Below are 22,740 nucleotides of genomic sequence, written 5' to 3' on the forward strand. Positions count from 1 at the left end.
ATGTTGCTCAAGAGCGCCGCCGCAGGCTTGGCTGCGCTTGTGGCATTAGCTGCCCCCTTGGCGGCCGCCAACCCGACGCCCAAGGGCAACTTTAGCTACAACGACCGCGAGTTCCTGCTCAATGGCCAGCCCTACCAGATTATCGGCGGGCAGATGGACCCACAGCGCATCCCCAAGAAGTACTGGCGCCACCGACTGCAAATGGCTCGGGCCATGGGCCTCAACACCATCTTCAGCTACATCTACTGGAACAACCTCGAGCCCACGCCCGGCCAGTGGGACTTTCGCGACCGCAATGACATTGCGCAGTTCTTCCGCATCGCGCAAGAGGAGGGCCTCCATGCGGTGCTGCGCCCTGGGCCATACATCTGCGGCGAGCGCGAGTGGGGAGGCTTTCCCGCATGGTTGAGCCAGATTCCCGGGATGAAGGTTAGAGAGAACAACAAGCCGTTCCTCGATGCCTCCAAGAAGTACCTGGACCGCCTGGGCGCAGAGCTGCGCCGGCTGCAGGTTACCAAGGGGGGCCCCATTCTCATGACCCAGCTGGAGAATGAGTATGGCAGCTTCGACAACGACAAGGCGTACCTGCAGGCGCTGGCGGACATTCTGCGGAGCAACTTTGACGTGTTCCTCTACACCAACGATGGTGGCGGCAAGAGCTACCTCGATGGAGGCACCCTCCACGGTGTTCTCGCCGAGGTCGACGGAGACGACTCCAAGGGTGCTTTTGAAGCCCGCGACCAGTACGTAACGGACAAGACGATGCTCGGCCCTCTTCTCAACGGCGAGAAGTACATCACCTGGATCGATGATTGGGCCGCCAACTCGACGCATCACGTCACGTCGGGCAACCCGGAGGCTGTCGCTTCCGTCGTCGCGGACCTCGAGTGGGTGCTGCAGAACAACCACTCGTTCAGCATCTACATGTTCCACGGCGGCACCAACTTTGGCTTCGAGAACGGCGGCATCTTCGCCAACAGTCGCACCAATGCCGTCACCTCGAGCTACGACTACGGTGCGCCTCTCGATGAGAGCGGCCGCCCGACCGAAGTGTACCACAAGCTCCGCGACATGATCTCAAAGTATGTTCCGAAGGGTAGCATTCCCGACCTCCCGGCTACGCCAGACTTGACCGAGGTCGACGATTTCACCTTCTCGCCTGCTGTCGCGCTGTTCGATACCCTCCCCAAGGAGCCGACCAAGAAGTCTGATAAGCCGGTGACCATGGAGTCGCTCGGTCAATCATACGGTTTCGTCTTGTACGAGCACACCGCTGCTGAGGACTCTTCCGGTGTTCTGGCCGCTGGCGATGAGCCTCGAGATCGTGTCATCGTGTATGTCAACGGCAAGAAGGTCGGTGTCATGGATAGGACGTACGTCACGCCCAAGGCGGTGCAAGTGTCCCTCAAGAAGGGCGACGTCCTTCGCCTGCTTGTTGAGAACCTCGGTCGCATCGACTACGGTCAGCGTCTGCGAGAGCAGGCCAAGGGCATCGTCGGAGACGTCAAGGTTGGAGACAGGGTCCTCGACGGCTGGTCCGCATACTCCATTCCGCTCTCTTCGCTGCCCAAGGAGCTGTCTGGCGGCAGCCACGGCAAGGCCGCCGTAAAAGACACGCCAGTCTTCTACACCGGCACGTTCAAGCTCAAGGACAGTGCCAAGACGGATCTCTCGGGCGACACGTTCCTCTCGCTCCCCAAGGGTGTCAAGGGCCAGGTGTGGGTAAACGGCGTGAATCTCGGTCGGTACTGGACCGTCGGGCCGCAACAGAGTCTATATGTCCCTGGTGTGTATGTGCAGGCGCATGGAAGGGACAACCAGGTGGTCGTGCTGGAGTTGGAGCCGAGCGCGGACACAAAGCTGACGGGCAAGGGTATCGCGACGAGGGTCTGGGGCAACAATCCCGATCCTGATGCTCCATGAGTATGAGCGCCGATAGGTCCAATCGCATTAGTCCAGAGATTTGCGAACTGGATCAGATAAAAGCACGGAGCATAATAGCAACACCACAGGCTAGCATCATGACAACTGTGCCTACTTAGGTCAAGTGTGGGCAAGTTCATAAGTTCATTCGCTCGTAATCTCGCAGCTATGTACAACAAATTTGGGCTTAGACCAAGTAGCGGAAGCCCTTGCGCATCCGCAGCGACTCGTCGTTGCTGTCGATGATGTCGCCGTCGGCACGCTGCTCCGCCACTTCCTGCATCTCACTCTCCGCGAGCTTCTTGTTCAGGTTGTCAAGCATCAGCTTGAAGAGGTAGCAGCCCGCGATCGTGACGCCGAACATGGACAGCACGATGCCGTAGCTCTTGCGGTAGCCGTTGTCCTTGAGGCCCCAGACGTAGGACCCAGCGACGTTGCCGAGCTGGCTGAAGGCGTTGATCATGGCAATGGCGACGGCACGCTTGGCGGGCGGGCGCGGGAACGAGGAGCTGATCCACGAGTAGAAGACGATGAAGCCAGCGTACGAGCCGGCCTGCAGGAAGAGCGCAAGGTAGCGGGCGGCGACGTTGAGGGTTGCCATGCTGATGACGAAGCCGACGATGCCCATGAGGATGGGGCCAACGATGTGCCAGAACTACGCATGTTAGTGGTGAGATTGGGTGTGAGGGGGGAGCATGTGAACTAGCTTACCTTTTCTTGCGTTCGGTCGGCGTGCCAGGAGATGATGACGGAAATGATGCAGGAGAAGACCCATGGCGGCGAGCTCATGAGCAGAGTCGGGACGTATTCGAAGCCGAGAGTTCCGGTCAACGTCGGCTACAAGCCGTGTTAGCAGAGAGCTTTCGTACGTAGAGGGTTTGCAAACGTACGAAGAAGGCGTTGAAGGACAGGCCCACGACGTAGGCCGTGAAAGTGAACATCATGACGTAGATCTTGGGGTCGCGAACAGCCATCATCAGGCCATCAAAAGCACCCTGGTTCTCGTCGTCCTTATCGGCCTCGCCGACATCCTCGTACATGCGCAGTTGGGCGACCATCCTCTCCTCCTCGGTGAAGCCACGCGCATTGTGCGGCAGGTCGGGCAGGATGAAGGCCGCGGAGATGGCAACCGTCATGGTCACGGCACCCTCAATCCAGAAGAGCCAGCGCCAGGCGGCGTGACCCAGCACGCCTTGCATGTTGGACAAGACACCAGCACCAACAAGCGCCGAGAAGGCGTTGGAGATGAGGTTGCCGCAAAACAAGACAGCGTTGCGGGTGGTAAGCTCGCGGCGCGTATACCACTTCGACAGGATAAGCAGCGCTCCGGGCAGGAAAGCCGCCTCGATGAAGCCCAGGAGGAAACGGATGGTGACCATGTGCGCAAAGGTCTTGGCGTTGCCCGACAGCGTCGAGATGAGACCCCAGAGCAGCATGGCCAGGGCGATGTAGAGAGACGGGCGCTGGATGCGGTTGACAAACATGTTGGACGGGACCTGCATGAGAATGTATCCCACGTAGAGAATGCTGAGACACGTCGCGTACTGGGTGTCATCGAGCTGCAGGTCCGTCTGCAGGCCCTTGAGGCGGGCCGAGGCGATGTTGTTCCGGTCGAGGTAGTTCATGATGTAGATGAGGACGAAGAGGCTGCACCGCGTGTCGAGCTTGCGCTTCAGGCTCTTCTCGACGGCGGCCCTCCGTGCCGGGTCCATGGGCGGGAACTGGGTGCCGTTGGGGCTCGGGGCAGCGTCCTGGACGTGCTCGAGGTTCTCGACATTTTGTTTCTCGGCGTCGAAACCGTGGGCGGCCTGCGCCTGAGTGATTTCGTCGCCAGCCATTGTGACTGTTGCAAGACGCGAGTCTTGAGTGGGATGGACGGAGTACTGGGACGAGACGAGACGAATCGACGGGGGCGGCGTCGGTCCAAAGCAGTCAGGTCTCGGGCAGTACACTCGGGAGCAGGGACGGATTTCGGTCGGGGACACCTTAAATATGTGAGATTTTTTCCTCCTCCCCACGAGCGTCAAGTGCGACTGCTACTGCTACTATGGAGTCGGTCGGGGTGGTCACATTTCCCCCAGCTCAACCCGCACACAATCCCACACTCCGCAAGCCTTCACCCCATCTTCCAGAAACAAGTTCCCCCCACATCTCCAGCTTTCTTCAACGTTCAGTCTTTCTTCGCTGGGCCCCGGCCCCCCCCCCCTCCCTGGCGGGTTTTCTTCAACAGCAAACCAGAGGACCGGGCAGGGCTCCATTCCGGGGAGCCCACCCCGCGGAGAAGAATGAAGCACAGACGCCTCAATATTGAACGCTCTGATGGGGCATGGAGACGGGTGGGAGTACGCCGAGAGAGGTGGTGCTGTTGTCGTCACAGGCCCGCAACGATACGGGGGGGATGCCTGCACGCGCCAACTTGGCGCCGCGGAATGCCACCGAGCGAGATGGCGGGCAAGCTCGACTTGTGCAGTCTGGACGTACGTTCGTGTTGTTGAGGCTCCGCAATGGTGGACCAGGGGGGGTGGACATGGAGGGGGGCACAAAGCCGGGAGGCTCCCCAGTGCAGATTCCGGCAGAGCACCGGATGAGCAGAGATTTTTGGCGGGAGCCGTTGACACTCGCCCGCTCTCGTTCCTTTTCTTTATGCACAAGGGTCGCGGGCTATTGTTCGTTGTACCACGCGGCGACGTTCGTGAAGGCCATGTAAATGGATCGCAGTCGCCGGCCACCACGGCGAGGCCCAACAACAGCGCTTCACCGAGCTCCGAGGCGAAAAAGTCCGCGGCACTGGGCATGCAGATCTACAGGGGCGCCAGAGTGCCGGCACGCCTCCCCGTTGCGCCATTATCCTGCCAGCCGTTAAGGTGTGGCTCACTAGGCAGATGGCGGCGTGGGGGCACAAGATGCAGGTGAGATCCGCCCGGCTATTGATTCTGCCCCCCCGTTGCCCTGGTCTGGCGCCCGCAGGCTCTCAAGGTCGAGCAGCGCGAGACGAGGCCTTGCCTGACCGAACTTCCTTCGACTTGCGCTTCGCTCTCCTTCGATCACACTTCGTGCAAATTCGATGCCCCTGACGACTGAGAATCATGCGGTCTGCTTTGGGGGATTTTGGAGTGTAATAGCATCCTCCATCTGCGGACCTGGCCCATGCAATATTGCAACGGATCTAGGTTCTCCCATGTCCCAGGTGGAATGATTCATGCAGCGCGCGCACTTCCATGGTTCACCGACCGCTAGCAGCCCGGCCATCTTGCGAGAGGGACCCAGTTCACCCCACACAATAGCCGCCACCTCGGTCGCACCACGGCCGCTATGCCCCTCCCGCACGCGCGCCGTCGGCTAATGACCTGGGCCTCTCAAGATTGTCTTGGGGGTTAAAGTCGTCAAGCACCGGGACTGCTCCCCGGGCGCCGCTGGGGCGGTGGTTGATGAGCGGGTAAAGGGGAGAGGCAGGCTCCAGCTTTTCGCCAACAAACGCGAGCGACTGGCTGATGACGCGCCGCGGGGGGAACGGGGTTGTCTTGGGGCCGAGAAATGATGGCGGTTGGGGACGTGGGAATTCGAGGAGCTCCGAGGCATGACGTGCACGCTCTGGTCGTTTCAACGTCCCCGTGGCAGCATGCAGATCGTGAAGTTGTCAGTCGACATGCTTCCAGTCGTATTGCCACATGACGGCTGACCCTCTCCACCAATATATTGGACTATGAGGAGAGTCGTGGGCACATGTTTTGCGCAGCAGAACGCGCAGCAAAACCTTCCAGCTACCTACAGCATCTTACACTGCGCACCCAGACAGCCCACGACATGACATAGAGCGCAGGCACAGTCGTCACAAGGACAAGACAAACCTTGAAAGGCGTCCATTGCGCATCCCCGACGTAACGGTTACGGCTTCAACATTTTGTACTTCCTACATGCACCCATTTCGATGACATTCGAACACTCTAAATAGCCCAGGGTAACTCTACCTGCGCGCCATTTGCGCCCCAGGACCGGCTGCCCATTCTTGCTCCTTACTTCTACAACAAAATCGGCCCAATGCCATCATTGGAAAGTAGTGAGGATACAGAGTGTAGCCCAGGTAGAAGTGGTTGGGGAAGCCGGTGCCGGTGAAGCCACTCTCCGCCCATAACGCCGCCTGCTGCCCGCCATAGGGCTCCGCCATTGTTTGCGCCGAGACGAGCCATCGGACTCCGCGACAAACAGCCTCGTTCTCCCGAGGCAAGTGCGAAAGCAATGCCATGACCGCCCACGCGGTCTGGGTTGGCGCTGATGCAGCCCCCCGGCCAGCCAGCGAGGCGTCGGCATAGGACAGCAGCGACTCGCCCCAGCCGCCGTCGAGATTCTGCACCGACCGCAACCAGCTCGTCGCCGACTGCATCAGCTTCGGGACGCCCGCGTCGCGTCCTTGGAAATACCCCACGCCGCAGACGACGGTACATGTGCCGTATATGTAGTTGGTGCCCCAGCGCCCGAACCATGCGCCGCAGGGTTCCTGCGTTCGTGCAAGGTAGCCTATGGCTCGGTGAGCAGCTAAGCGAGTCCGAGCTGTCAAGTTGGCGTCGTGCTTGATGCTGTCTTCAGTTGCCCGTAGCAGAAGGCCGAATGCTTCCAGGACGTGACCAGTGACATCTGCGATGGACGGGTCGCACATGCTGTCCATGTCGCTGAAGGGAATCCGGTTCAGGTACAAAGCATTGTTCTCCACATCGAATGTTCCCCAGCCGCCGTCGGCATTCTGCATGCCCAAGATCCATTCTTGCGCCCTTGTCACGGCGGGCGATGTGGCGGCTCGGGCGTCGTGAGTGATCAAGGCTATGACGGCGATTGCCGTATTGTCCACGTCTGGATACCACGAGTTGGAGAACTGAAATGAGAAAGCCCCTGGAGTGAGCCCCGGGCGATAGACGCGCCAGTCGCCTTCCGGGCCAAGCCGTTGCTGGGACTCGAGCCACTGCACGGCACGATCTAGACAGTCGCCCAGCTCCGTGCCCTTGCCTCGCGACAGGCCTGATTCGCAGAGGCCGATCGTCATCAATGCTGTGTCCCAGATCGGGGAGACGCTCGTCTGCATTCGCTTGCCACCCTCGTCCTGCCACGCGAATCGTTCTAGTGCCTCCAACCCAAGACGAATTGGATCATCATCCATCTTGAACCCTTCTAAAAGCAGCGCAAATAGGTTCAAATGCATCGGCTGATAAATTCCGGTCCAATCGCCATTACGCTCTTGGCGCTGTAAAATCCAACGCACACAGCGTCGTCGCGAATGAGCCCTGAGACCTGGTACCCAGCGGAGGCAACCGAGGAGGCCAAGCACTTTATCAACCAGAGTAAAGACGAATGCGACAAAGTTGGCTTGGAGCAACAGCTGCAACAGCGGACTGCAATAAGGCACAGCTTTATTCGTCGGGTCGAGCCACAGCTCGTCGAGGAAGTCGTTGTCGGCAGAGACGCCGTTGGGGAGGCGATAGGTCGGGCGATGGTGGCAGATGATCAGAATGGGAATAAGGGTGACGCGAATCCAGTACGCAAACCTGTAGATGTTGATGGGCGACAGGACTGGAAGCAAAATTACCTCTGCAGGCAACTGTGGTATTGCCGTCCAGGGAAAGAGGCCGAGTGTTGCCAGGTAGATGCGCGTGAGAATGCGGACTTTTGCAACACCGCCCATGCTGCGCACGCTGTCACACGCCAGCTGCATCTGCCGAGAACCCGTGACAGACATGCCAAGAATCTTCAACGCCAAGTACGCCTCGGTCGTCACCGAGACGTCGCCTGGGAGGCCCGGCGCGAGGGACCACGAGCCATCCGAATTTTGCTCCGACAGCAGATACTTGCGATACGCATCGCGGTCCCCATCAAGCGATAGACCGAGCGCTTGTCGGAGACAGATGTATTCGCTGGTGATTGCGACGTTGCACTTGACCTCGCCATGCCAGTATCCGGCGGCTGCCTCTACCTTCTGCAATGCAAAGTCGGAGGCATTTTGAAGGGTGCCGTAAGCCAGGTCGGTCAATGCTTGCAAGTCGAGAGAATCCATAATAGATTCAGAGTCAACGGTTGGAAGCTTGCAAGAGGGTGAAGGATCGACCAAGTGCCCGGTGCTGCTGATTGGAGTTGGCCGTTTTATGATCTGCCGACGCGGTCCCCGAGTAACTATTCATGCTTCTTCACTGTATATCGACGGCGTTGACGGTTACCTTGATAGTTCTGGTCGGCGACCCTGGTGTGACAATGCACGCGGTTCCAAACGAGATCTGCGCAGCCATGAGACATGCAGATTCACGGCACGAGTTGAGCGGCTGGTAAAGCTACTTGCTCAAAACTGGCAGAGTCGGTTACAGCGGCACCGGAGCATGCCGAAGGCACGGTTTTGCATTGAGCGTCAGCACATCTTTCAGTTGGGCAGAACCCGTCTCACTACGCCACCGGAAAACAATGCGTGATGTGTGCAGAGTTGGGCAAGATAATCCCAGTGCTCACAACGTGCTTAGGCATGAGTTGCCGCCACCCGTGGTCATCCAAGCTGAACGAGCTGTCACAGTCTCACCCGGAATGAGCTGTCAGTGCATGGGACATCCCCTTCAAGCCACAAAGCCTTTGCAACCAACGCAAATCACTCACCTGCCCATATTCACCGTCAGAGTCATGTAAGTGTTACTCGTAGCACCGAAAGACGCCATTTGTGCTGCCTTTGAGTCTTCTGCCGGTACTCATTATTTGCAAATCAGTCTCATGTGTCTGCAGGCGTCTAGGTGTCCCAACAGACCGCGGCACTCATCACGTCAGTACGTGAGTCGCGGCAGTTGTCGGACTACGCGATCTACGTTTTGCGGTCCAACATTTCTTTCTGCTTAATGGAGGAAACCATCCTCCATCAGGGTCCTCAAGTGGGATTTTTGCAACTGAAGAGTCGGGAAGGGTGGGAACAATGAGTCCACGACCAGTTGCCGGAATCATTTGCCCCTGTGACGATTCTGTAAGCAGCCTCCTTGCCGGCCGTTGCGATGCGGTGAAGATACATGTGTAATAGTGATCTCCAGTATCAATGTACCCGATGTGCCCTAGTTCAGTCTCCGTTCGATATCCACGCCAATTCTATTCCCTAGGCTCAAATACAAGATATGTAGCCGGTATATGAGACACGAAGCAGTCATACGTCTCTGGGATGCTTCGTCGTCCCATCGTCCCCTTTGCGTCTTTGAGATTGAACCTTGCCACTATAGATGACACTGCCATACGCAACTCCATCATTGCAAACGGTCTACCGGGACAGGCATATCTGCCTGCAGAAAACGGAATGAATGCGTCTGCGTTGACGATGAGATGCGGTTGAGTAGACCACCGTTCTGGAACAAACTCATCCGGCCTCACAAAATTTCTCTCGTCTTGAAAGGTAAGCTATTGTTAAAACGAAACTCCACCCCGTCGGTAGTGATGTCTCACCTCGATGAAGGACGTATGTCGGGGTGGACACAAGCATGTGTGCTGGTATAAAACGGCCTGCGACCACTGCCCCGCGAGGGCCAATTTCTCGCTGAGATCCACTCATGATGGCTGGGCAGAGACGAAGTGCTTCTTGAATGCAGCCGTCGAGGTAAGTGGCGTTCGCAAGGGAAGCATGTGGTAAGGGCAGCTCATCTGTCCTCTGAGCGTCCAGTTGTTCTTGAAGAGTTGCCAGCTTGTCGGGGTGAGTTGCGAGCAAAGACAGAATAGCGCTGAGAACGGAGGCGCTGGAGTCGCTACCAGCTACGACGGCCAGCTCGCAATCGTGAATCAGATTTTGGTTAGTCGTTCCTGACGCATCCGGGTTCGTAATTTGATCGTTTAAGAGGTGGCTAAATAGATCGTGACCCATTGTTGAAGTCTTCACTCCGTGTCAGCATGGCATTTATGGGCTTTCAACGATAACACCTGCATGTACGTACCTTGTTGCGTTGCTCTACCTCGTCTTTACACCACTGCATCCACTCTTCGGCCTTGGTTTTTACGAATGGCAGGTTGCGAAGAAGGATCATCGCCCAAGGCGCCCACAGAATCATTCCTGCCAGGTGCTTATTGGCTCTTAGTTGTGTGAAGGCCCGATGCGACGAGCCCTCCTGGAACATATTGAAAGGCCTTCCAAAAGCAAGCAGGCCCGTGGATTCGAATGTGAATCTTTGCATGAGCTCAGTGATTTCTACCGCCTGGCCGGCAGTGGACGAGAGGCAGCGCATGAGCTGTTGACAACATTTGCGAACGTCGTCTTCGTGCGCCAGCATGGCTGTACAGTCTGTAAGAAAAGGTTCGTGCAACCCGATCTCGCGAGTATTCACCGTTAGGACTGAAAGCTCTCTGCCACACTCTCTTCTGTCGTTGATGGAAGGCCTTATCCCTCGTCATGAGAAGAGATTGATTGGGGTGATGGACATCGTAGAACGGGCCGCGATCGCATTTGGCCAACTCGTGGATCGCGCTGGGGTTGTTGATCGATATCTCACGAGGCCCTGTTTGCAGCCACTTAGCCGTGTTCTAGTGAGGGGATATAGATCAAGGGCGTACTAATCCGAACAAAGTCGCCGTAGGATTTATGCATCTTTTGCACTTCGACATGCCACTTCCGATCCACGGCTGCGGCCTTTATACATGCTGATGTAGTCAGTCTGGAATATAGCGGGCCTGGAAAGCTCCTCAGTGGATGCCCAAACAGGCGGTATACTGTGATTGACAGGCAAAGTGACGAAACATAGCAAAGCCAGGCCCGTATTATGAGAGTAGCAGCGCTGTTTAGTCTGGCCGTCAAACACGACAATATGAGGATCACGGGCGTCGTGATGAAACAGTGGAACAGGAGTGGTGCGTGTCTGTCCCACTCGCCTCGCACGAATATTGTGTAGTGAGAGATAATGCCTGCCACAAAGCTGACAGTAGAAATGGCTGAAGTGATCTCGAGATACATGGCGTGGGCCGCTACTCGCATACGCGAGGACCGAGGTTAGCGAGCAATTGGGTGCAGGACCAACTTCGCTCGCCAAAGTATTTGCGAAGAGACGGACGTGCTCACGACGTAGCAACAAGGGCATATGTAGCGCCTTAGCCCCAAGTCGACCCAACAATAGAGCTTCACCGCTTTGACGTCCAGCCATTGTCAATGATCTTGCTCCGTACAACATCTCATGGCTTGCAGTATCTCCATGCCGCTCGGCCGACTGACTCAAAAAGCATAGAGACAGATAGCCTCCGACAGTGATCGACAGAAATCTGAGAGGCGGGAACCATTGAGACAGTATCGTGAGTGACACCGAGAACAGTGCGATTGATCCTTACCCAGAGAAGGCAGATCACATGAGGTCACATCAAAGACCCGGGCTGCCTTCAATGATACAGCCTCGGTGACGTGTTCAACGGTCTTGATTGAGTTCACTACAAGCTGAGACCGTCCTTCTGAATGTTCGCAACGCGGGGTCCAGTTTTCTCGTTCCGTGGCTCAATAATATTGAACACCTGTAATCGTCACATTGGGCATTGAACGTCGCACCGCCGATCATGGATCAGCTGCGTGTCGCAGTACGAATTGAAGTGACAACGCAGCAACATGCACAGTGTCTGTCTCATCACCTTGAATGGCGTTGCATGCTCTCTTATCTCGTCTCTCTGTACGGCGTGACAATGCACTCATGTCTCAGCCGCTTTCACACGTATGCTTGCATGACGAACGACCCTGGACACTTTACCGTGTAGAGTACACCAGTGGGCCACGCGACTTTGGAGACTTGCAAAACCCTTCGGGGCCTTTCAGTCTCTGATCTCATGTTGTCCTCATGGCAATTAATTGAGATTTGTTGACGCCGAAAACACCCCTTTCCCATCCCCGGCCGCACGCACTGGAGGCATGTCATCACGGACGTGAAGTCGACTGTCGGACAGTGGAACTGGAACGATATCCAGAGTAGGTTGCAAGAGGTTCGTTTCTTCATTGCATGGGCACTGCTGAAACTTGCATTAGGGATCTTGGGCAGCGAAAACAATGCCTCTGGATTGCGAGTCGCCCAACATCAGACCCCTGGACCCCAAGGACCAATGGAAGCCGATCGACAACATCCGGTCACTGCTCTTCATTGTCGTTCGTGAAGTCCTGAATCATGATGCATTGCGCGTAGCTCTAGACGAGCTGATCAGACACCATTTACCCATCCTGGGGGCACGCATCAAGCGTAATCGAAAGAATCGATCGCTAGAGTACCACCTGCCGAGGACCATCTCTGAGGACTACGCTTTGTTCTCTTGGTCTACCAGAGAGGTCCACGCTGGACTCGAGACGTCAGATCTACTTCCCAGAGTGACAGACAAGTCCGTCACTACCGTCAGCTCGATTCCTACTCTGGAGGCACACTGGACGCCATGCGACTGGCCAGTGGAACGCAAGTTCGACAAACCCGACACGCGCCTTCTTTTGGTCCATCTCACGAGATACACAAACTCGACGGTGGTGGCAATGAATCTTCCACACGCTGTGGCGGATCAAATGGGCTTTGGGAGCTTGATCAGGGCGTGGCTTCTCGTCTATCGTGGAGAGCAGCCTCCTCCCTTCCTAGACTTGAGCCAGGGCCAGCTCGACGGCCCCAAGAATGTGTCCAAGAAAGAGATGCGAACAAAAGGCAAATATCGTCTAGTGTCGCGAAAGGAGAAGCTCGAGATAAATCTTGGTTTGATGCTTCACTTGATGCCCCCGTCCAAAGAAGAGCGTCGCACACTCTTTTTTCCGACTGCGCTGATTGAACGGTTACGAGACAAGCATCAAGAAAGTCTCAAGGCGAATTATGGGGTTGCCTCGCCGCTACTGACCAACGGCGATATTCTTGCGGGGATGCTGGTCAAGGTATGAGGCGAGTGGCTCTGCAAATGTGCTGCCCTTGAAGAGGGGATTTCCGTCACTTACACAATCGCGCATGTGCAGTTCTCTCTTCTTCATCGCACATCGCCAACTCTTTGTGCCCTTACCGGGGCGGTCAACAGTAATATTCACTGCCTTGAAGCTAAATGTCACCAGGCAAAGAGTGCTCACAGAATCCACAGTTCGCGGGCATCACCCAGCCTTGCCCCCAGGCCAGCCATATCTCCACAATGCCCTCACATTCAGCACAACACGGCGTGTAGTTCATCGCGGAACGCCCGTATCGGAACTGGCACTCTACCATCGGGTAGCCATTATTGAAGCCACAAAGCCTGCAGCCATCGACTGCAGTCTAGCAATAACGCGAGAGCTTTTCTACAGTCGACGACCGATGCACATCTGCGAGCCCTTCGAGCTGAGTCACATCATTACCAACTGGTGCAGTGCATGGCGAGATATAGACTTCTCCTGCGCCGCCGTTACCGGCGCGAACGGCGACGATTGCAAGGTGTCCAGCAATGCCCCTTTGGTATTTGGGCACTCGTTGGAGCGCAACTTGCCAATGAGGTGTAAGTCGCATGGCCATTCAGCCAGAATGAGACACGAGAAGCTAAAATAGCAGCCTCAAGTCAATTCGCAAATCATGTGCAAAGCCGAAGGCGGGTATTGGTGTGACTTTGCTTGCACTGTCAGGAATATGAAACTGGTTGACGCGCTGCTGGAGTCGGACCCTCTGCTTGAGACCATATAGCCTGCAGGGAGGGCGACGTTGTGTTATGTGCCGGATGAGAATGACTACGGTTCTAGGCCGAGGCAGCGGCTCAAGAGCAGAATGGCAGAATTGCGCCTGAATCGGCCTGATCACTGTCAACTCACAGAAGACTGCTATTGAACCAAACTTCCGGATTCCGAGCTGGCAATGGTCTCGCCCCTCACCCCATCGAGATTGCTTGAGCCAAGTCCCTCGCTGGGTGCCGCGCGGGTCGGAAGACGGAAACCCAATAATAGCGGTGACTACCTGTTCTGTTTAGCGCCCGCGGCACGCGCATTAACGCAACCAGAGTTCGGCGATCGGCCACCTACCGCAGCCAAACGTGCATTATTATTCCATAGTGCCCGAGTCCCTCCCTATCACAGATGCACGTTTGCGGCGGGCTTGCCCCGCACTGTCGGATTTACGTTCGTTCTGCACTAGAGCCGACGGTTGCTCGTCGCTGTCAACCTTCGGCAGTTGCGCAGTGCAGCCCAAGTCCGACCCGGAGCTGACAAGGATAAGGCCGTGACATGGCTGTGCCTCGCGCTCTCAGTGCTGCCTCGCCACGATTTATCCGTGTCGATTGGACTCGACTCGTGGGCGGCTAGCCTTAAATACGCTGTCGCCGTGAAGCTCGACCCAGAGCATTGGCGATTCAATCATCGTCAGCTGACCCGGTGGAGTTGTTCGCTGTAATCAATCGCTGGACGGCGCCGGAGTATGGAATCAGTATGTAAGCTGACAGAAACTATGCATAAACCTTCCACGCGAGTTTGGACAGCCACACACATCGGTCGATAGTATGCTTTTAGTACCGATTTGGAAAGCACACCAGATGCGTTGTATGGACAGGCGTACAAAACTGCAGCTTCCCTGCTGCCAGAATCATGCGCGATCTGTACTGCAACGCTGGATGCATCACTGACCGGCGGGAGTGCATCGCTGAGTTCAATATCTCCTCTGCTATTTACCCCACGTTCTACCCCACTTGCGGGCTCAACGCCAGCCGCACACCTCTACATTGAGCCGTTATCATCATGGAAACATCGACGTTTGACTTTATAGTGGTGGGCGGTAAGTCTGTATCCATATTTGCAAGGTCTTATCAGATCGCGGGACTATAGATCTAACTGCTTTGTCTCCGGGTCGTAGGTGGTCCAGCCGGATGCGCCGTCGCAGCGGGCGTTGCGAACGCCGCCAAGAAACCCAAGGTCCTGCTGATCGAAGCCGGCGGCGACAACAATGACAAGTCTCTCCGAGTCGACGGCCAAAGATGGATCACGGTGGCGAACCAGGAGATGAATTGGGGATACAGGACCACGCCTCAAGAGCATTGCGACGACCGTGAGCTCGACTACTTCCGCGGCAAGGGGCTCGGCGGCTCCAGCGCCGTCAACTTTGGCGTCTTCACAGTAGGTGCCCGTGACGACTACGGTGAGTGGGCGCGCATCGTCGGGGACGAATCATTTGGTTGGGACAGGATCCAGGGCCGACTGAAGAAGCTCGAGACTTTCCACAACGACCTTCCGCAGAATCTGCGAGGCAAATATGCCAGCCCAAGAGCGGAAGACCATGGTACATCTGGGCCGCTCCACACCGGGTACGCTGCAGAACTCGAAAAAGACCTGCCGCCGATGCTCGACGTGTTCCAGGAAGCTGGCTTCCCGCTGAATCCAGACCACAACTCGGGCAATCCGATCGGCATGTCCCTGCTCATCAACTCTTGCGCCAAGGGTCTGCGTTCTACTGGCCAGGATCTGCTCCAGCCACGGCCAGAGAACCTGACTGTTCTCAGTTCGGCGCCGGTGCAGCGCATCATTCTAGAGGGCAACAAGGCGATTGGCGTAGAGTCCAACGGCAAGCGATGTAAGTTCCACCGGCGCATTTTGAATCGAGATTGAACACTTCGACTTACACTCTGCAGACCTCGCGTCAAAGGAAGTCATTCTCTCCGCCGGCGCACTTGACAGCCCAAAGATCCTCATGCACTCTGGCATTGGCCCCGAGAGCCAGCTTCAAGAGTTCGGCATCCCCGTCGTCAAGCATGCCCCGGCCGTTGGGCAGGGCCTGCGAGACCACCAGTTTTGCCCGCTCGCTTTCACTCGTGTCGAGGGCGACACCGACCGCGCCGAGTTCTACGGTGACCAAAAAGTCATGGATGACGCAATGGCGCAGTGGAAGCAAGACCAGACGGGCCCATGGTCCAAGTTCGCCTGCCAGCTGGGCGTCGGCTACTTCAAGCTGGACAAGCTCGCGGAGTCAGAAGAGTTCAAGGCACTCCCGGCGGAGGAGCAGACGTTTCTATCCATGGAGACGATTCCTCACTGGGAAATCATTACCCACGCCCCGATCCATTGGTTCTCGCCCGACTTCCCCCAGGACTGCCTCAATGCCTCGGCTTTCATCGTCTTCTACTACAACGCTCAGGCCCGTGGAGAAGTCACCCTGCAGTCCAAAGACCCCAACGTGCCACTCAAGATGGACCCAAAGTTCCTCGCAACGCCGTTTGACCGTCGCGTGGCGATCGAAGCGCTCCGCGAGGCCATGCGGGTGGCCAAGCAGGACAGCTACGCCAAGAACAGTGTGGCCATGATTGCAGGGCCAAAGAGCGACTCGGACGATGACCTTCTCGCGCACTGGAGGCAGACCATTTCGTCCAGCTGGCACATGACGGGCACGATCAAGATGGGCAAGCTCGGGGACGCTGACGCGGCCGTTGACCCGAGCTTCCGATTCATTGGCATCGATAACCTGCGCGTGGCTGACATGAGCGTGGTTCCTGTTTTGCCCAGCTGCCACACCCAAGCAGTTGCCTACCTCACGGGAATGACCTGTGCAGAGAAGCTCGTTGCAGAGTACGAGCTTGCCTGAGCGGGCTGGGTGTAACGTCGCAACATGCACTGGGAGAGACAGTGGACACCGATCCTGGATGTAAACGCGATGAGTTTGAGCAAGCTTATGGCAAGGGCAATCGCAATTTTGGCCTCATTATATAGCTCTTTAAATCGCTTTTCGGTCCAATCGAAGACATTGTTGTGCTTGAATCCGAGGGCAATGAACGCGCGACGGAAGGGGCCTCGAAGGAGCGCATAGCCTGGCCTGTCCCCAAAGCCCAGCGAGTAGGCGTAGCTGAAGTACGTCGTGAACTCTTCCGCCAACGGTTGGCAAATAGTGGCTATTTCGTTTACAGTCGCTCATCCCGCCTACCAGGCCCTCCACGCCTCCCCCTTCGACCATGGGACATGATACCGACATGCCATGCGTCGAATCGTGCAGCCCCCGGCACCGACAGCATCCATACCATCCCAGGGCGGGACGAAGAGGCGCGAACGCCTTCGACGCCAATGACGAGCCAGGCGCCACTCAAGGGTCCGCTGTGCAACGACGTAACGGTGAACACAGGCACGACAGGTTGACAGGCTTGACAGGACCCCCAAAGCGTCGTCCTGGCATGCCTGGAATTGCGAATGATCTGATTTGATGATCTGAAACAAGTCTTCGGAAAAGCCAAAAATGCAACCTAGTCCACGATGCGTTACGGCAAGGGTTCTCCTGGTGGTGTGTCTTTGGCCGGTGGCGTGTTTACTGGACCCTAGAAATGCAATGAATCATTCTTCGACACTGAAAGACGTCTCAACTTACAGTCTCAGAGAACCGTTTAGGTAAAGTGGTTGCCGGGAAGCAACAAACCCTCCAGTGTCACTGCTCAACGGTCCAAACCACTTTGAAGTCCATCAACGGACGCGCATTCTCGCTCGTGAACATGACGGGCTGGCAACGCTCTCGAGTCAGCGGCTTCAGTCTCAGTGCAATTTCCCAGACCTTCCCAGACGAAGCAACATTGCCAAGCCGCCGAGAGCCCGAACCCTCTGGTGAGCATGCCTCGGAACTGCGCCCCGCGTTGCTGCCGATGTACCGCCTGAAACTGTCTCACTCGAGGGATTTCGCCTCTCGGCGATACTCGACCGAGCCAGTTGTGGCGGCGTTGTTTTCCATTGTTTCCATGGAAATTGAATGGCAGGAATTGTGGCAACCACTGTACTATTAAAGCATCATAATCGCCCGTCTTCGTCGCCATCAATCGCATTCAGCTCAAGTGACCCGCCTCGCACTCACCAGACTCTAGCTTGCCGCACCACTTACAACCAGCCACAACGTCACAATTCCAAGATGCAGTTCTTCGCAGCCATCTCTTTCCTTGCCCTTGCTGGTCTGGGCTTTGCCTCTCCAGCGGAGCAGCAGCAGAAGCGCGCCACATGCGCGACGTGTGCGCAGGGATGCCTGCGTACTGACACGGGCGACTGCTATCCGAACTGGCCCCAGTCGACTTGCGAGATCTACCGCGGCGTAAGTTTGACATTTGCCGAGCACATACAAGGGCTTCTCAGTTCGCTAATCATCATTGTCGCATATAGCAAGGCTGGCAGTGGTGCGCATAAATATGCACGCCGGCAAGGGTCGAGGGTGGTGGAAAGCGCTGTGATCCTGTCCATTGGTTGGCTGGCAATATCAAGGATCCATGAGGCGGAAGGACAATGTCGAATTTATGCCTATGTAATCGCATTTGTGACCCTGAATGGTGCATTTCTTTGTGAAATCCCAAGGTCAGCGTCTGCGGCCAGGTTCTTGGGAGGTCCAATCGTAAGGCAGTCTTTCGCTCCTGTGCTCGATAGAGAGCGTAGAAACAGTTCGGCGCAATCCGGGTGTACGGGCGAAATCGACTCAGCAGTGACGCAAACCAGGGTGTACGCGGATAGAACGATAGCAGACTTCATCTTGGCCAATTCAGCGAGCGTAGTTGAACAATGGGCAAGGGTGTACCACACGAGACGTCAGAGCGAGTGTCGATGCCAACGCCAGGCGTCTGCCCAGGTATAAATACAGGTTACTTTTGCTAGATTATTATCTGAGTAGATAGAGGGTCCAGCGCAGGCCATGGCGTGAGACGGCAGGACTACGTGTATCCGAGGTGTGCGCCCATTTTTTTTAGTTAGTTAGTTAGTTAGTGTGTTTTCCGTCCAGCGGCCGTGAGGCCGCTCAGGTCCCTATGGGGCACAGGACGTGCTGAGCTAGTGGGTCTATCCTACGTTATCGATACAGGTTCTGGTGGGTCACTCAGAGATTACCTCCTCGGATCCCCCCTCTTCCCTATCGCGAAAAGTAAACAAACCACCATCCAGCATTTCATCGGCTCAGAGGCGCTCCGATTCGTGCTCGGTGCCCGTCAGCGGGTCGTCCAAGCGCGGCATCCAAGTGCCGTGTTCTGTAGGCCTCGAAAGAAGCCATCGTCGGAGGCTGCAAGAGCGGCCTCAATTGACCCGGGCGGGCAAAGGGTGGTGCGACACCCTCCGCCTACACGGGCAAAGAATATGTATCGAACATGCAAAAGTACAAAGGAAAGAGAGAAGGGAGGGTGGAGCGGCTTGCCTAGTAGCGAGGACGCGCCCATTCGAAGAACGAGCTTGCCTTCGCCAGCTTGACGAACTTGTCGAAGTCTCTGCCTATTGCACGATTGACTGCCGCAGTCGGTGAGGGGGCCAGCCTCATCCGATGTCGCGGCAGGATCTTTCGGCAATAGAAGAGATGACTCGGTTCTTTTCGTCGGCCACATGAACATGTTAGCCGCGCGTCGTCGTGGTTGAATCTCTCGTGGTAGTCGGCAAAGTCTCCGTGACGAGACCGTGCCGCGAGCAGGTGGTGGAGCAGTGGTCGTGGGAGCTCTAGCTCTGGTGGGCAGCCGATGGCAGGCTTGAGATGCAGTGGCTTGTATTGGTCGGGTGCAGAGGCGTCCCACCAGGCTTCAAAAGCGTCTCTGGGCTGCTGCCGGGCAGTCCTGCGCAAGTGAGCGAGTGTCGGGAGAGCGTCTGCGGGTTTGGGCAAGGAGGTGGCCGCCTTCGCTAAGGCGTCCGCCTGCTCGTTGCCCGCAATGTTGGTGTGGCCAGGGATCCAGCGGACCTCGACGGCGCCAGGTGTGCGCCCATCTCTTCGCATTGAGGCGACGTAGGGTAGCCGATTTGGAACCCGACGATCTACATGCACCCACATGCCAGTTATCGTTGGATCCAAGATTAATACCAGAAATCATCGAATTCAATAGAACTCTCCGTAATGGATTCATTTATCAGCCGGCTTTGCAGGAAGACAAGGCCAGGCTGATGGTTGGTTGGGATTCGCCACTGGGTCGTTGGCTTTGTGATTGAAGGCTGTTGGCTCTCGGGTACGCAAGCCACGTTCTAGGTCGTATAGCGGAACATTAAAGCCATCCACCGTCAAACATGAGCACCTCACGCCAGACAAAGACAAACATCTTTCCTGGATTTGGGAATCTAGGTGCAGCTGTTCGTCGATTGCAGGCGTGGGAGTGGCGACACGTGACCCGGATCGGGTGAGGTGGGATGAGTCTTCAGCTCGGCCGAGGCTCGACCGGTATCGCCGACAGAATTGCGATCCTGACGATGACATCGGACGGGGCCATGGCATTGCGACCTTTGCATCAACCTCATTGTCGGCTCAATGCGCAGTTAACGTGACACACTGGGACCCCGAGCCGCCCTCGAAATGCCCGGAAGACAAATCAAGACGTGCGAGCGCTGCCGCCTGTTCAAGATCAAGTGCGACCGCCAACAGCCCACCTGTCAGCAATGCAGGCGCGTCAACGCCAAGTGCTCCCTATGGCCTGCTGCCACATCGTCGACATCGTCAGGCGGGACGTCTCCGGCATCTGCCGACACGAGCGTGACCTTGCTGTCAGCAGAGGCGAGTGAGGCGGCTTCGGCCAGGACTCTTGACTCGGCACTTCCTCAGCACGCACACAGCCCAGAGATCCAGGACAAAGCCCATGGCGGAGCCCAGCAACACGCTCACGACGACGCCAACCCGGCAAGGAAGAGGCGTCGCAGGGCCTGTCTCTCTTGCGTGCGCTGTCACCGACTCAAGGTCAAGTGTGACAAGAAGCAGCCCTGCACGCGGTGTCGCCTCTCCGGCTGGGGACGCCAATGCGCCTACACGCATCGCGTCGAGGACGAGGCCGAGGCCAGTTACGGGCCGTCGACGACGACGACCACAGCGACTACGCGCGACCCATCGACCCCTGTTTCCGAAGAGGTCATGCCCTTTGTCATCACCGAGGAGGAGCCCGAGACGGTGATTACCACCTGGCATTCGCGACACCGTGGGCTCAGCCACTGGAAAGCGCTTCTCTGCAGGGTGAGTGTCTGCCACGCGCATGTATCTACCATGACTACTGTGCTGATGCTGACTCTTTCGCTCAGCTTGACTCCCTGACCGACCTCAAGAGCCGGATCCTGCACACGGCAACCACCGACGTCGCCCAGCAGCACACGCAGTGCGCCCAGGGCCGCGCCCTGCCCGGCAACTTTCCCTTCAACAGCCCCGGCGCCGTGCGCTTCGCCGCCTCGCCCTCCCTCGAGCCCGTGAGGCAGCTCCTCGAGACGCATCGCGCCCGCCACAAGACGTACGTCGATGCCTATCTCGCGCTCTACCAGCCGCTGCATCCGATCCTCGACCCGCCGCGCTTCCTCGCCGAGATGGCGCGCTTCTGGGACAACCCCGCCGACACGCACGTCAACTGGCTCGCCGAGATGCTCATGGTGCTCGCGCTGGGGAACTTTGCGATCGAGAGTCGTGGCGGTCGAGACCCGGGATCTACCGTGGAGCTCTGCATGGCCGCCGAGGCGTGCCTCGCTCGCACGCCGTTTATGCTGAGACCGACCGTGTCCACGATGCGCACCCTCTGTCTCATGCTCCTGGCCAAGCAAGTCATAAATGGCACGTGCTGGTCTTTTGACTCGTGCTGGGCCCTGCTTGGTGTGGTGGTCCGTCTCGCCGTCTGTCTGGGCATCCACCGACCAGAGCCGCCGCCCGACTCGCCCGCGGTCGTGTTCCGCGACTGGGAGGCAGGCCAGCTCCTCTGGACCACGATTCTGTACTTTGACGTGCAGATGGCTGTCACGACCGGCATGCCGTCTTGCATATCAGCGGATGAGCTGCTGCGCGACAACGGTGGCTTGTCTTGGACGTTTCCGACACTGGCCACACCTACCGCCGCATGGCACGCTGTCATCCACACGGCGTGTCCGACAATCCTCCAGGTCGTGACCCGCGTCAATTCTGAAGCAGACCGCCCCTCTTACACCGAAATCATCGAGCACAGCACAAAGGTGCGGCAGCTGATGGGCATTCTGGAACGGGTGCGCGGACCAGAGGTGACACCCGCGCTGCGCGTCGCCATAGACGTCTTCTTCCGCAGGGTGCTCCTGGTGCTGCACCGCCGCCACGCCCTCGAGCCCGACGCCCCGGTGCGATACCCGATATCATACTGGTCGTCGCTCGAGTGCAGCCTCGCACTGCTGGTGCAGCAGCGAGAGCTCTGCGACGCCGAGGAGGAGGCCGCGGCGCGGATAGGCGAGAAGAGCGCCGAGGAAGCTGGCTACAAGCCGGAATGTGACGTTCGCGGGATGGGACCCCTGGCCGACCTGTACATGCTGGATTTCTTCGCAGCGGCGCTGACGGCCAGTCTGCACCTCCTGCGCGAGGATGCGCCTCTCGCAGACGGGTTCGCGATCCCGCCGCGACGTACCATCCTCGACACGCTGGAGGCGTGCACCGAGGTTTACGCCGGCAAGGAGCACCGGTCGCTGTGCTTCCACAGCGGATATCGCCTGCTCAAGGCGGTGGTTCGCGAGCTGTCTGACCGCGCTGCCAATGCTGCTTCGGCGCCTTAGATGTATAATAGACACAGTGATGTCCCAGGCTCTCTGTGGAGCCAGGACGACTTAGACTCACCTTCGCACTTCTGGTCCTGCGGCTTCGGCGTGCCGTGCGTGTCTCGGTGCAACCCCTCCCGACGCATGAGAAGTCACTCGCACAGCACCTCTGCCGGCAATCAGGGCATCGGACGCACCTCGCCGGAGCCGGGCCGTTGCGCACCAATAAAAAGGCCCCGTCTCCGGCGTTCCCCCCGCGCCGGTTACGGAGCGGGGCCGGGCCCTGCTCCTCCGTGGGGGTCCCCCTCATCGGCAGATCATCCGCGATATCACCCACGCCAGTGCCGCCCCTCCCCCCATGGCCCGGGAGTCTCACGCACTCACTCATATGACCGCACCTCATATCCTCTCGCCAGAGCAAACATCCGTTCCACTGCTCTGCCGCGCGACTGGACCAAAGCAAG

General features: G+C 57.5%; 5 protein-coding genes across 5 annotated transcripts; 3 read left to right on the forward strand and 2 right to left on the reverse strand.

The window, feature by feature from the left end:
* PLICBS_009022 (uncharacterized protein) lies at positions 1-1,923 on the forward strand (the record flags this gene model as incomplete). The annotated part of the gene is made up of 1 exon (XM_018327808.1): positions 1-1,923. One exon carries the CDS (start codon positions 1-3, stop codon positions 1,921-1,923), a length of 1,923 nt encoding a protein of 640 aa, XP_018173524.1.
* Positions 1,924-2,110: 187 nt separating this feature from the next.
* Positions 2,111-3,761, reverse strand: PLICBS_009023 (uncharacterized protein; the record flags this gene model as incomplete). Its single annotated transcript, XM_018327809.2, has 3 exons — positions 2,111-2,578; positions 2,635-2,760; positions 2,814-3,761. The coding sequence occupies 3 exons, from the start codon at positions 3,759-3,761 to the stop codon at positions 2,111-2,113; spliced, it is 1,542 nt and encodes a 513-aa protein (XP_018173525.1).
* A 2,126-nt stretch (positions 3,762-5,887) lies between these two features.
* On the reverse strand, positions 5,888-7,963 carry PLICBS_009024 (terpene cyclase; the record flags this gene model as incomplete). The annotated part of the gene is made up of 1 exon (XM_065601532.1): positions 5,888-7,963. The coding sequence occupies one exon, from the start codon at positions 7,961-7,963 to the stop codon at positions 5,888-5,890; it is 2,076 nt and encodes a 691-aa protein (XP_065457604.1).
* A 6,624-nt stretch (positions 7,964-14,587) lies between these two features.
* Positions 14,588-16,421, forward strand: PLICBS_009025 (uncharacterized protein; the record flags this gene model as incomplete). Its single annotated transcript, XM_018327812.1, has 3 exons — positions 14,588-14,624; positions 14,703-15,416; positions 15,475-16,421. 3 exons carry the CDS (start codon positions 14,588-14,590, stop codon positions 16,419-16,421), a joined length of 1,698 nt encoding a protein of 565 aa, XP_018173528.1.
* Positions 16,422-20,108: 3,687 nt separating this feature from the next.
* PLICBS_009026 (uncharacterized protein) lies at positions 20,109-22,294 on the forward strand (the record flags this gene model as incomplete). Its single annotated transcript, XM_018327814.1, has 2 exons — positions 20,109-20,756; positions 20,822-22,294. 2 exons carry the CDS (start codon positions 20,109-20,111, stop codon positions 22,292-22,294), a joined length of 2,121 nt encoding a protein of 706 aa, XP_018173530.1.
* Positions 22,295-22,740: the final 446 nt, after the last annotated feature.

Source organism: Purpureocillium lilacinum, assembly GCF_023168085.1.
Source record: "Purpureocillium lilacinum CBS 284.36 DNA, scaffold_7, whole genome shotgun sequence".
In the NCBI taxonomy this organism is placed as follows: domain Eukaryota; kingdom Fungi; phylum Ascomycota; class Sordariomycetes; order Hypocreales; family Ophiocordycipitaceae; genus Purpureocillium; species Purpureocillium lilacinum.